This window comes from Protopterus annectens, chromosome 9.part0 (genome assembly GCF_019279795.1).
Source record: "Protopterus annectens isolate FY-2018-M chromosome 9.part0, PAN1.0, whole genome shotgun sequence".
NCBI classification, from domain to species: Eukaryota; Metazoa; Chordata; order Ceratodontiformes; family Protopteridae; genus Protopterus; species Protopterus annectens.
In genome coordinates, this window is record NC_056743.1 from 309,409,647 (window position 1) to 309,424,774 (window position 15,128).

Below are 15,128 nucleotides of genomic sequence, written 5' to 3' on the forward strand. Positions count from 1 at the left end.
GGAAACATCTGCATTTCCTGTTACAATAATAATGTTGATTAGAAGGATATATGAATGATTGGATGCAAAAATCAAAGAGAGAGGATTTCTCTCTGATAAATTGTATCTTAACAAAGAGACCAGGCAGGGGTGCCCTCTTCACCCTTTATTTGTGTTACATTTAGAACCACTGGAAAAGAAATTAAGGGACTCAGAAATTCAAGGATATAATTGATATGGTGTCAAAAAAATTGGCTTTATTTGCAGATTATATTTTGTACCCGATGGAACCAGAAAATGACACCTCAGTGTTGTAGAATATTCTGAGAGAGTTTTTTTTTTTCATGATATAAAATTAATGACTATAAAACAAAGGCTATAGCTATAAACTATGTACCCACACATGAATTGTTCAGCAATACCCATATTGATGGGGACATTATAAAATGAGTATTTAGAAGTATAGGTTAAATTATTCAGTTATGGCAGCCAAAGATATGTGGGAAGTGAGTAAACAAAAGTTAATATATAAACTTAGAAACTGGAAGCTCTTGCCTATGGATACAGACATCATAGATACAAGCAGTAAAAATGCTTTTATTCCCATTAGTTTTGTACATAGATCAGGCATATTTTTTTATAAAATAGAGAAGAAATTGTGGATAGTAATTAATAAAGGATTGGAGAATTTTATTTGGGATGGGAAGACGGCAAGAGTCAAGTGTGATAAGATGACCTTCCCAACAGAACAAGGAGGTTTAGGTTTATAATAAATTTATCTGTACCTAAATATATAATTAGGTACAGAATAAACAAGCAACTATGTGGAACTCCGGACAGGACAACTAAATATTTAGCCATAACATCCACAGCTCCATGTAGCCACTTGTTTATTCTGTTTTTAACTTCTGTTGTTTTACCAGGTTTAGGATTAGACAATCTGAAGAGCTGTTTTAGAGCTACACGGTTAAGGTCTTATACAAAACACAAGCAGAAAGCTACAGTTCAAAGTGGAAAGGGATGATAAAGTGGGGGGTATTCAAAAAAAAAGGAAAGAATGGGATTTTGGATGCATTTCCTTAAGGAAAATAACAAACGTCATACAGAATATTATATTCATAAAATAGCAGAAAGTATAATATAAACTAATCCAACATGGAAATTAAAAAAGGAGAAAAGAGATTCTGCTGATAGGGATGACTGCTATTAGGGGTGTACAGAGTAGACAAGATGTGGGTGGAATTTACTGGAGGAAGATAAAAAAGGAATCAAGATATTGGGAACAAATAATTAGAGAAGGAAAGGTAACAGAATGGGAAGAGGCCAAGAAAGACATTTGGATTGCAGGCTAGTGATTGCCTTCCCTAACAGGTACTGATATTAGAGTACAGAGAAAAACAAAGGAATGGGTTGGGTTTTTAATTGAATCTAGAACAGAAGCTGCTGCTAAAAAAGGAAAAATTAGTAGGGCATACAAAATATTACATAATAACTATAGGAATTAATCAGAAAACATATGTATGGCTCCCAAGCACAAAACAAAATCTAGAAGATTTGGGGTTTTTGCCTGAAAGCGTTTGCATAAATACTTTTAAACTCCAAGCAGACTCCAAAGAATTTTTCCTCATGTAGATGGAAAATATTGGAGGTGTGATAGGGGAGAAATAGGAAACTGAAAACATATGTTTTGGGATTGTAATGTGTTCACAGACTTTAAAAATTCCATACAGAGAACTCTATCATGAATGCTGGGCAAGAAAATGAATTTTTGAGGATCTGAATTGCTCTGATATAGTTAAGCCTCTTTAATCCTGGTGGCTGCCAAAACAGCAGTTACTAGAAAATGGAAATCAAAGTCTAAACCAACTATATTTGAAATAGTGAATATTGTAAAAGAGATACAAAAAAATGAAAGTGGCATCTTTGTAGTGCAAGAGGACTGGACAGTCCCCTTGTCGCACACTACTGCAGAGGTGTTAAAACTGTCACTGCACTGAGAGACCCTTGCAGAATCAATTCATCTTGGACTACAAAATTAAACCCTGAACAAAGGCCTGCAATATAGTTACTTTTCTGGCTACAGCTGGATGACTTCTAAGTATAGTGTAAAACAAGGTCTGAGCCAAACATAAATGAGGGTGATTAAAGACAGAAAAGAAGCAGTCCTTTTACAGAAGTTAAAGAAGATAAAAATGACTCACACAAATCAAATTATATGTCAATGACAAGGGAATTCAAAGTTATTTCCTCATGTCTGGCATGAGTCATACAAAGCATTATGGGAAAGGGGAAGTGTTGAGGGGGAACAGGATCACGTTGATAGATCAAGCCCCATTGGTAGTCATGTTGTGGAAAACAGGCTAAAATTACAAATAAAGCACTTAGAGTGATTTTGAGGTGTTAAAATACGCCAGGAAACAGAGTGAAAAAAACAGATGTTTTTTAGTTCTTGGGTGGTGCTTTCCTTTAACAAAATTAAATACTCTAAAAAGCATAACACAAACACATGAACTCACAAATAGCATAACAATATCCAAAACTGCTAATACAAGCTATACAGCATAAAATATATGCCGCATTTACTTCACTGACAAAAACAACAAGGTTACCATACGTATAAAACTAAAATGCACAGCATTAGCCCCCAGAATGCCCACACTTTTAACAAAGCAAAAAAGTCAAACATCCAGCATCAATAAATATAAAACATTAATAAACACACACGTGCACACACAAATTAAATGCACTACCACACTTAACAACAATCAAGACCAAAACATCACATCAGATAAACCAAAAACTGCACATTTCATACCTACCAGAGAAATTACACATACAGTATGGCTCTATGGCACAGAGGGATGGAACCCAGACAACAGCCCATGTGGCTGGGGTTTAATTAATGGCCTTGGCATACACTGAGGAGCTAGATGGAGTAGTGGAATAGTACGAAGTGTGTCCTGCTCACATAGCGGTGTAGCAATCAAATTCCATTTTGTACTGAACAAACTCTTTGTACTACCCCATCATGGACACTTATCACTTAGAATGCACATATCTCTCAAAATGCTGCCCCCCCGCACTTAAATGTAAGTAACTTTCAACTGTCCCCCCTAAAATTGTTAAAGATATTGCTTTTAGATTAGAAATATTGTACCTGTAGTTGGAGGCATTCATTTAGACAGTTGTATACATAATATGACTAAAAATAAGCCATACTGATGTGATGCTCAGAAAAAAAGTACTCAGAGTACGGAGTATGCCTGGCAACACCCTTCTGCTCATCTTTTCCAGTGGGGGTGGGGAGAACTGCACACACTCAGGGGCAGAGAGAGGTGGTACAATTTTCCTAGTGGAGACCATGAAAACCACCATTCTTGCTTTGGGGAAGTTGAATTTTAGTTTGGAGGGAACACCTCTCGCATTAGTGAGGAACATCTTCTGTGGTCTTCCCACTGCATGTGTCTCCTTAGAGCTTTGAATAACTCAACTGAGGAATAGGGCCAGAGATAAAAAAAAAACACCCCCAATGACCATAATCACCCCTCCCATTTGACCCTCACCCTGGTGATGGGGAACGAATGCACAAAATGTCAGGTCAGGGGATGATAATTGGGAGTCACCAGAAGGGCTAAAACAGCGAAAAACAATCACTTATAAAACAGAGAAAAGCAATCACTCATTTTTGAGGACTAATCCTACCTTCATGCCTAAGGTGGTTTCCAAAGTGGCTTTGGAATCACTAACCAAACATGCTACAAAGGTATAAAATAAAAACTGTATAATATGTGACAAATGTATTAATCAATAAATAATAAATGATAAATACAGGAAACAAAAAAGGGGCCAAAAGTACAGTTGTGTACACCTACCATAAATGTAGATGTTCGAGTGTCTTCACTGTTGCAGTCATGACTGTAGGGTTCTCCCCTGCCGGCAGGCAGCCCTCGGTCAGCCAGAATCCCAAAGTCTGGGTCCGGCATCGGCTGTTCAACCATGCTCCCCGATGTCAGAGCGCCTGGAGTACAAAGCTGACAGCCGATGCCATCTTCTCCAGTTTTTCTTGCCCCAGATGTCAGGAGTCCTAAAATGAAAAAGGTCCCATAACCTTTGCAAATACACCTCAGAAGAATGGTGAAAAAAGGAACTACACAAAAGTAAAAATAAGAGGGGACAGGAGTGAGGGAAACCCAGACTGCAACAGTGAAGACACTTGAACATCTACATTTATGGTAGGTGTACACAACTGTACTATGTTCATCGTGTTTCACTGTTGCAGTCATGACTGTAGGGTAGAATCCCAAAGCTGAAAGAAAGGGAGGTGGTCATAAAGAAGAAGGGGCGGCTAAAAGGCCCTGCAAGACTGCAGAGGCAAAGCCTGCCCTAGACTTAGAGTAGAGAGGTAGATTGTAATGCTTAGAAAAAGTATGCACTGAACTCCAAGTTGCAGCTTCCAAAATGTCTTTGGTAGGAACTCCCCTGAGGTAGGCAGCAGCTCTGGTGGAATGAGTCCGTATACTCCCTGGGATTTGCTTTCCATGGTGTGAATAACAAAATCTGATTCCATGAGCAATCCATTTAGAAATGGTCTGTTTTGAAATGGCTTTACCTTGGGAACTTGAAGCATAAGAAACAAACAATTGTTCTGATTTTCTGATGTCCTTGGTTCTGTCCAGGTAAAAACGTAGTTATCTGTGTACATCCAAGGAATGTAAGATCCTTTCCCCTTTATTTTGAGGAGTGGGGAAAAAAGGTTGGCAAGTGGATAGTTTGATTTAAAGCCACTTTGGAAACCACCTTAGGCATGAAGGTAGGATTAGTCCTCAAAGATAGCCTGTCTTGATGAAAAATAATATAAGGTTCCACAGCCATAAGAGCTTGTAACTCTGAAACTCTCCTGGCAGAGGTTAGGGTTAACAAGATAGCTGTCTTCCAAGATAAAAACTTGATGTCAGAAGAGGCAGCAGGCTCAAAAGGAGACAAGGTTAGTTTTTCCAAAATATAGTTGAGATCCCAAGCAGGAATGGGAGGAGATCCAGGAGGTCTTAAGTTCTTAGCTCCTCTGAGAAACGGTCTCATGAGCTGGTGGGAAAAGATGGGAGGGTCTGTACTATAATGAGCAGAAATAGCAGAGGCATGTATCTTAATGGAAGAGAAAGAGAGACCCTTATGTAAGAGATCTGTCAAGTAAAGTAAAATTAAAGTAATGTTAGGAAGAAGAGGATCAGAATCCTGAGCCTGCATCCAGGAACAAAATCTTTTCCATTTTTTCTGCATAAGATTTTCTAGTGCTAGGACATCTGGCTTCTAAAATGACATCCATAACCTGCTTGGGTAGGAAAGAAGAAATCAAAGGCCCTGGATTAACCAGGCCGCCAGGCTGAGAGTTCTGACATGAGAGTGTAGAACCTGACCCTGATGTTGGGACAGAAGGTTCGGAGACTGAGGTAAAACCCAAGGGGGCTCCAGGCATAGGTTTTTTAGAGTTGGATACCAAAACTGCCGAGGCCAATTTGGAGCCAGCAAGATTATCATCTTGGGCTTGTCCTGTTTTATCTTCAATAAGACCCATGGAAGAAGAGGAAGAGGCAGAAAGGCATATCCCGAGAGGTTCCTCCAACTGATTGACAGGGCATCCACTTTCCAAGCTTCTCTGTGGAAAGTCCTGGTGCAAAAATTCTGTAGTTGATGATTGAGATGGGATGCAAAGAGGTCTATGTGAGGACATCCCCAGACTGCTGTTATCATCCTGAATATTTTGGTGTCCAGCATCCATTCATGTGGATCCGAAAGGTTTCTGCTCAGACTGTCTGCCAAGAAGTTTTGTTTCCCTGGTAGAAACTGAGCTTGAAGATCCAGATTGCAAGCTAGAGCTGTGTTCCATAGATCCATGGCTAGTCTGCAAAGGGGGTAGGAATGAGATCCCCCCTTGCTTATGTACCACATAACTGTGGTGTTGTATGTCCGTATTAGTAGTTGTCCTGGTTGTAAAAGATTCCTGAAGGCCAATAGAGCTTTCTGAATGGCTAACATTTCCTTTAAATTGATATGCAGGTGCTTCTGATCCTTTGTCCAAAGGCCCTGCAGACAGTTGCCCTGAAAATGGGCTCCCCAAGCATAATCCGAGGCGTCCGTGGTTAGAATCTGATAAGGCAGGAGGCAGACGGAAGGGTTTCCCTTTGTTTAGAGCACATGCCCTGGACCACCAAAGAAATTCCTTTTGAAGGCAAGGAAGGATGGAGATCAGTATGTCTAAGCTGTGGCAATGCTGAGACCATACACTTTTTAGGTACCACTGTATTTTCCTCATGTGTAGTCTTGCATATGGTACGAGAAGGATGCAGGAGGCCATGTAACCCAAAGCCTGCAGGAATTTCCTTGCAGATAGTTGAGTTAAAGTTGCCAAGGTTTTGAAAGTTGAAGCCAGCTATAATTGTTTTTTGGATGTCAGAAATGCCATCTGGGTAGTGGTGTTTAGAAGAGCACCCAGAAAAGTTATCTGTTGTGATGGTGTCAAATTTGACTTTTTTATGTTTACAGAGAATCCCAGGAACTTGAGGAGGCTCTGTACAAATTCTAGATGCTGGAGTAAGACATCCTTGCTGTCTGCCTGAATTAGACAATCATCCAGATAAGGGTAAATTTGAATTCCCTTGAGTCTGCAGTAAGCTACTACTGGAGGCAGGCATTTGGTGAAGACCCTGGGCGCAGTAGACAATCCAAAGGGCAGCGCAGAGAACTGAAAGTGCCTCGATCCCTTTAAATCCAAAGTTACCATCCATGCATCTTTGGACAGCATTGGAAGTAGCTGCTGTAGAGTAAGCATCTTGAATTTTGGAATCTCTAAAAAGGTGTTCAAGACCGACAGATCCAGAATGGGTCTCCATGAGTTTTGCTTCCTTGGGACTAGAAAGAACACTGAGTAAAAACCTTTTCCCATCTCTGAAAGTGGAACCAGTTCTATGGCATTCATAGCCAAAAGAGCTTCCACCTGGTTTAAGGCCTCCGTCCATTGATGTTTTGGAAGGTCTGGCCATCCGCTTGGCCTTGCCAAGGTATGAAAATGGAATTTGTAACCTCTTAAAACCACATCCAAAACCCACTTGTCTTGGGTTATTTGAGTCCAATTTTGATAAAAAAGAGAGAGTTTTCCTCCAAGAGGGGCTTCCAGGCAAGAAGTTCCTGTAGCCCAACAGAGGGAGTCATTGAGTTTGTTTCCTTTGAGTTTGTGACCTGTCCTCTCCTCCCCTAGGGGTGGAAGCAGTCCACTGTCTTGGTCTATAAGAAGCTTGTGTTTGAGGCCTTCCTCTGGAGCGTCTATAGCTACCCCTCTGAGGCCTGTCTGGAGTGGGAAATGACCAATTTTTTGAAGGCCAATTCCTGCTAAATCTAGGTGGCTGTACTTGTAAGAAATCTTTAACTGTTTGCATGGATTTCGCCTTATCCTCCATCTTTTTAATCACCTCTTCAGCTTTTGATCCAAACAAAACATTATGCTGAACAGGAGCATCCAATAATTTAGCCTTTACTTGTTCAGGCAAATTTTCTTCCTTTAGCCATGCATGCCTTCTAATGACTGTGCCAGAGGCCGCAGCCCAATAAGAAGCCCCCAAGGCATCAAATCCACAGTGTAAACCATGCTTCCCAACTTGTTCAGTGGCATGCAATAAGTCATATAATTCCTTATCATCTGCACAGGCAGAAATGGAAGTAAGCTTTTGTTTTAAAACAGACAAGAGAAATTGCTGGTATTCCAGCATATGAAACTGACAGTTTAAAGCCCTAATGGACAAAGTAGCAGAAGTGTACACCTTTTTGCCCCATCTTTCTAAGGATCGAGAATCCTTTTCAGTAGGAATGGGATTTTTGGCAGAAGCGGCCTTAACTCCCTTAGGACCCTGAGAAATGGTTTCAGGGTCAGCAGAAGGGTTCTTGTATAAAAACTGGTGGGAATCAGGAACCCTGTAATATCTATCAGGCTTAACAGGAGCAGGAGGAAAAGAGTCAGGGGTTAAGTTAGCCTCCAAAAAGGCATCATCCACAATATCCAAAACAGGAGGAATAGCCAGGGGTCTATGTTGGGGAAGAAGAAGAAAATCCCTCAGTCTTTTCTTAGATTCTGAATACTCCTGTCCTTCCCAGTGGAAATGTTCCCTCATTTCATGCAAAGTTTCCCCAAAAAGAAATCCTCAGGGGGAGAAGCTGAAGGAATGGATTCCTCAGCATCAGAATCCTCATAAGGAGGGAAAGAATATTCCTGGTCAGAAGAAGAAACTGAGGAAACAGAAGCCTGATCAGAGGAATCATAATAAACATCCTGCCTTGGCCTTTTATCTGGAGGGGGATGTGAACCCCTAATCATAGTAAGTAAATCCTCCGCCATCTTGAGTAACTGTTTCTGTGACTTGGGAGCCGGTTCAGAAGAGGCCTGTGTTGCAGTCTTTGATTTAGAAGGAGTCTTTGCCTTTGTCTTTATTAGAAGCTGAGAAGGCCTGAAAACCCCTTCGGAAGCCAGTACCTGTACAGCGGCTCCGGACCCATCTGAAGGAGCATTGTCCGAAGGTCCTGCAATAGAAATATTTAAAGGCCTGGATGGCTCTTCATGACAGTCCGTTTCGGCCATTGGTTCTGAAATGGCCGACGACAGGGGCTGCAAAAGCGCCTCAGTGACGACGGCCGAACCTGAAGCTGGCTCTGCTTGTGGGCTATCATCAGATTTGGACCTCGGAGGCCTGTCTTTATCCTTGCGACGTTTGTGAACTCCGGTAGTCGGAACCGTATCCAACGACATTTTGTAGTTAAAGCGCCTACCGAAGTAATGAAAGGCAAAATCGTACCTTTGCTTAATTGTACGTTGATTGAATCTAGCACAAAACCGACAACTAGCTACGTCGTGGTCAGGGCCTAAGCAAGGAATACAGTAAGAATGAAAATCCTTATGAGGTATTTGCTTCCCACATGAAATACAATTATTAACTTTTTCTGACATCAGAGTGGAGCAAGAAAAAAGTTTCCCCAATGGGGTACTTAGCTTTGAGTGGAGAAGAAAATTTTCGGACTGAAGTTTATCAGAAAAAATCGTCAGGAGTCAGCCGACCGGCACTTGCGAACTGCTATCACCGCACGGCAAGAAAGACTGGAGAAGATGGCGTCGGCTGTCAGCTTTGTACTCCTGGCACTCTGACATCAGGGAGCATGGTTGAACAGCCGACGCCGGACCCAGACTTTGGGATTCTGGCCGACCGAGGGCTGCCTGCCGGCAGGGGAGAACCCTACAGTCATGACTGCAACAGTGAAACACGATGAACATTTTCATAAGCAATTGCTTACTACTGAAGGCTACCTGGCCCAGATGTGTAGCACAGAGGGATAAATCCCTGACTGTGACCCAACTCAATTGAGTTCAGCTAGTGGCTCGGATGCTAAAAGAGCCAGGCAGGGTAGAATGAGCATTAGCAGATTTGCTAGCTCATCTGTTCAGGGTGGGAATATAGTGGCCCTGGACTTAGTCCCATGCAAGTGGAGGATTTGACATTACTAGCAGATGTAGGACTAGGAAATGTGTGCTTAACAACCCTAAGCCAGTAAAAGTAGCCATCACAGGTATGTGTGGGAGCACACACACACACAATGTCCTTATGGTGAGGCACGTGCACACATTGGCCAACAAGTGTGGAGTTAGGACCAAAACAAGATTCCTCATTTCCAGGATTCTAGAAATTAAACAAACAAACAAAAGAAAAACACTAAGGGTGCCTACCATATGGTCACCCTGGTCTGCTCTTGGCCTCACTGAGAAATATCCAGAACAGGGAAATAAATAGTCTGGGATGATAGGGGATATGTAATGGACACAGTGGGGAAAAAGCACACAGAACAAAATATTTAAATTAAAATTATTGAAAGGTCACCCTGCAGAGTATTCTATTATACACAAAAGGAAATCAGCTTCATAAAGGTTTGTTACACCAAATTGTAGGTTTTCAAGCTTGTAGCAAATGGGGCCATTGATAGGTATGGCCTATGTGAATTACACCCATGCACATCATGGATCTCTGTGCTGTCTGGGAATTTGCAGAGTGTGAGTGATTCATAGAAGCCCAATAACCACACAAGAGAAAAGGTGTTAAAGTTGTTGAATCAAACCAATAACCAAACCAAGGCTGCTGAAATCCAAGAAGCAAGCAGGCAGGTGTAAAATGTGCGTATTTATTCCAATAAACACACAAACATTCCATTTCCCATCTTTCTTATTCAACGTTTTAATTATAAAGCCTTTTTATGATTTTGCTGTTAAGACACTTTGATTCAAATTGCTGCTCTTCATGTACATATTCTTTTTGGTGTGGAGATCCCTTTTAAGATTTACCTCAAAGGAAAACAGTATTATGGGTGTATTTTACTCAACATTTAATTTAGTTATTTAAAACTTTGTCTTATTCTTGACAAAATAGGTCTGATGAAGTGCCTTACTTTTATAGGGACAAAAGCATTACACTAACTTTTTTGAACTTTTTTATTGTGACAACATTTGTATAGTTTTAACATGGATTGGAATAAATACATACATTTTTACACCTAGCTGTTTGCTTCTTGTATTTCAGCAACCTAGGTTTGGTTATTGATTCATAGAAGCCCATACTATGTAATACCAGAGCAGAGTGGCATAAGTGCATGTGACTCTTAGCCTTGTTCATCCTTGTAGGGAATCGACACAATACCATGGTACTCTGCAAACCAAGCAGAGCAGACTTATCTGCAATGCTTAACTCTACACACTAGTTGTGCATATCGCTGAAGTCCACATTTCCCCATTAACACAATTTTGCTCTTTCCAGTAAATGTTTATGAATCCTGAGCAGGAAAACATAATACAAAATTGCATAATAACTAAAGAAATTAAAATAAAAATAAAACAGGAAAAGAGCAAAAAGAACTGATAAACTTGCCAACAAAAAATGAAAAATACCCCAAAGAGCAAGTTCTGGTTGAAATTTATGATCCTGAAAACACCAACACAAAGTGCAAAGCCACGAATGCATAATATGTCCAAGATGACGCCATACCAGAGTATACCCTGAAGTTTGTGCTACAGCAGCCTTAGGGTAATAAGACAATGTGTCAAAAATAAAAAAGAGAAGTGCAGACAAAATAATGGTATGTTACAAAAAGTAGAACTGACGCCATAACAAAAAAACAAAAACTAGGAAAATGGATATAAGAAAACAAACCATAAACTGTAGGAAAACCTGAAAAAGAAAGGAAAAAATAAAACAAAGCAAAGAAGCAGATAATGAACCTAGAAAACAAGACATTCAGGAAAGAAACATTTCATAAATAAATAAAGTAATTTAAAACTATTGAAGGAATTAACCGTCTAAAGAAACTGTTGTATCTAGTGCAATTATTTAACTGTACGCACTGCACTGTAAACAAGTAATGCAAATACAATATGTTACACAAGCAAAACCAGAATAAATATACCCCTTACAACACATAGACTCACATCTCAAAATAGCTAGACCTATCCACAGCACAAAGGCTTATAAAAGAAGACACGTGCCTCCTACGCAAAACACATGCACAACAGTATAACACTATAAGAAAAGCCCAACTACAACACAAATCAACCACATCATGCTCAACACCCACAAGTAAACCTACACAGACATGTAAAACAACATAAATTACTGAACAATGCTGTAAAACACAAAGTATACACATGCACAAATATGAATGCATAACACAATACCAAAATAAAAACACATCTAAACACAGTAGTATACAAAACTAGAATAGCATACAAACGCAATAAACAGAAAAAATACACACAATTCCCCCAAAACATTACAAAATGTACAGTATACACATACTTTCACCTACACCCTTAGTAGCAGACATACGTATAAAATAAATACAACCCAACAAACTAATAAAAAAACTCCTTCAAACCTAACTAAACCTTAAACAGCTAAGAAAAGCAAAATAAGTAAATAAAACATATCCAATACAAATGCACATGTACACTAACCTTTTGAAGAAATCCATCCATTGCATCACAAGAAAAAAATAAACAAAAAAACTAACACTAAAAATATACTAAAATCCACAAGAATAAAAAATTGGACACATCCCAAAGTCAGTCTGATGCTTATCCAGCCTAAACCTTAAAACTCCCAAATCCAATGCAAAAAGTCATAAATTAAAAAAAACAAGCAAATAAAAAAGTCTAATACAAAAAATAAAAACTATAGCCTAGCATACTGGCTCATGTTCAACTAATGGTTGCCATAATATCCAAATCTTCAAGAGACTAAATACACACCTCTATGCAAAAAAATAAACAATAAAAGGAAAAAAACACATCATAAAGTAATTTCATACTGCTAAACCTCTCCCATTCTAATGTACCATTATATCTCTCTAGGCTAACATAAGTAAAAAAAAAAAAAAAAGTGTAGGTACGTGTATAATGTGTATGTGAAAACACTGCTTTGTTGAAGTATTATGCTAAGACAGAAAAGCAGAAATTATTATAAATATTAAGGATCCCAATTTATTGACCTAGATAATTGTGAATGAATACGTTGCATTTGATTTTTCTAAACTCTGTAGCTTTGTAAATACAATTGCTACTGGCTTATTTCTGTAAATGCTAGCTCTTAAGAAGGTACTGACTCCACGTTAATCATCTATAATGTTTAGAATGTTCTGAATACATATTACTAAGAACCACATTCCCACTACATTAGGATCCTGGGAAAAAAAAAGAAATGCCAGGTGATAGGACCCACATATTTTACCCCACTCCAGTTTCAGTAACTAGAATATAAATACCCTTTTGCAATAGGAAATGCTGTCCTGAATCCTTTAAGGCAACTTCTAAGACAGAATACTGGGAGCTCCATATTGTTGTCAAGGTTACAGTAATAGTATCCTTTGTGAAGATGAATTCTAGCTTGTTTCCAATGTAGCAAATTCCACTAATCCTGAGCTCGTTCAGGTCATCAGTTAGTAACGGGTCAAAGTTCAAACTGCTCTTGGTAATCCTATAAATCATAAAATACTTTGTTTAGTATTTCTGTAAAAACAAGTAATACATTTTCATTTATAAAACTACTTATTAAATTATACTGCTGCTGGATGAAACTTAGACAAATGAACTACAGCAAAAGATACAAATACATTGGGGTACAATAGTATGCCCACTGATTCAAAGGGTCTAATGTCCTTCATATGTGTTTTAGGAGCACCTACTAGTAAATCTCATTTTTATTAAACATAAAAGCCCTTGCTCGCAGGTCATAGGTATTAACCTATGGCTAAAAAGCTAAGTGATATAAACCTTTCTTCCAGTCAAAGTAGCACCACATTTTGACTCAGTATTGATAATGCATATGAAGATGAGAAGGCCTATGATTTACAAGTGTGCACAAGCATTACAGCTAGACTCTAGGCTTTCCTAATGCCAGCTCATCCTTTCTTCCATCTGACTCAGCCATCTGCAAACCCCTCCTTCAGCCCATACTCTATCACTTATGGAGTCTTATGTTGAATCATCCACCTTGCAGCTGTTGCACACGTATACCTTTCCCCCCAGCTTAGTCTGTTCCTCAGCTCTGTGCCTCTCACTTGCTCCCTAACAATGCAGAATACCATACTGGTAACAGTGCTGTGCATCGACCACTCATTTAGTCAACCTTGGTTTTGGCAGTTGCAGTTAGTCAAATGGCACTATAATCAACCACTGCAGCTCTATACCTGCATATGAAGAAATTAAGTCTAAAGGGTGTGAGCCAGTGTTGTTGACTCGGTCATGTGAATCCCCTCATCACTGTAGTAACACTTTGCTGCTGCACTTTTTCTACCAGTATAATTTCTCTGTTTTACTGACAAAAGTAACACAAGCAAAAGTCAGAACATGCAGAGGCTGGCTATAAAATTTTGAAGGGTTTTTCACTGTAGTCACTGTTCTGCGACTGGGCAGTTTGCAAAAGTAAGTTTGTGTGTGGAGTAGAATCCCTGTATAAATGCAGGTTTCATTTGTTTTTAGTCCTTCTATGGTTATGAGCTTGGGGTTTACTTTATCCTCTCGAAAACCAAATTGAATCCGAAAACCCTGACACATACAGATGGAACGCTAACTAACCCAAAACGCCAATATCCCAAAACCGGAAATATCAAATCAGGTAAGTTTTCCAGGATCGCTAACACCAGTCTACTGATGTGAACATAGGACGCTTTTACTTCAACATAAAATGTAAACGTACTTCTGTTTTCACACAGTATAAACATTTTGGTAAGGTTAGGTAAAGTTTGTAATATAAATTTATATTACAAACTTTACCTAACCTTACCAAAATGTTTATAGTGTGTGAAAAGAGAAGTGCGTTTACGTTTTCCGTACTTCTCTTTTCAGACAGTATACACATTTTTGTAAGGTTAGGTAAAGTTTGTAATATATACACATTTTTGTAAGGTTAGGTAAAGTTTGTAATATAAATTTATATTACAAACTTTACCTAACCTTACAAAAATGTTTATAATGTGTGAAAAGAGAAGTACATTTACAGTATACTCTGAAGGACAAGTGTCCTATGTTTAAGCGAGTACACTGGTGTTAGGGATCCTGGAAAATTACCTGATTCGATATTTCCAGTTTCGGGATATTCGCGTTTTGGGTTAGTTAGCATTCAGTCTACATGTGTCAGGGTTTTCGGATTCGGGCGATTTGGTTTTCGAGATGATAAAGTAGAGCCATGAGCTTGGGAGTTGTGGGTTTCTTGTTTGTGTAATGTGGTTTTCTGATTGTGAGTGCATAGTTTTGTACGTTGAATTTCTGATTGGAAAGTACTGTAGCACTTTCTACAGTAGTCAATCAATTGTGATTGACTGAGTTTCAATTAGTGCAGAAGTCATACCTCTCAACCGCTTAGCACAACAAATAATGGGGGACGAAAGACCCAAAAATAAGGACATATTTTAAGTAGTGCTCTTATAAACTTAAGTTGCAAGAAAAAAGGTTTTGGTTTGCAGAAGGCTATGAAGTCTGAAACTCAAATGCCTGTCACTGTTTAATGACTTAAGTTCTTAATGATTTGCCAGAAAACCACAAATTTTATGAAGAACAGACCAAAGACATGAATCAA

General features: G+C 39.2%; 1 protein-coding gene across 1 annotated transcript in view; it reads right to left on the reverse strand.

Moving 5' to 3' along the window:
- Positions 1-15,128, reverse strand: part of PGGHG (protein-glucosylgalactosylhydroxylysine glucosidase) — a 471,557-nt gene that overhangs the window by 13,342 nt on the left and 443,087 nt on the right. Inside the window, exon 13 of the mRNA XM_044082889.1 lies at positions 12,817-13,028. Within this exon, the coding sequence (XP_043938824.1) occupies positions 12,817-13,028 (212 nt within the window). The remainder of the gene's footprint in view (positions 1-12,816; positions 13,029-15,128) is intronic.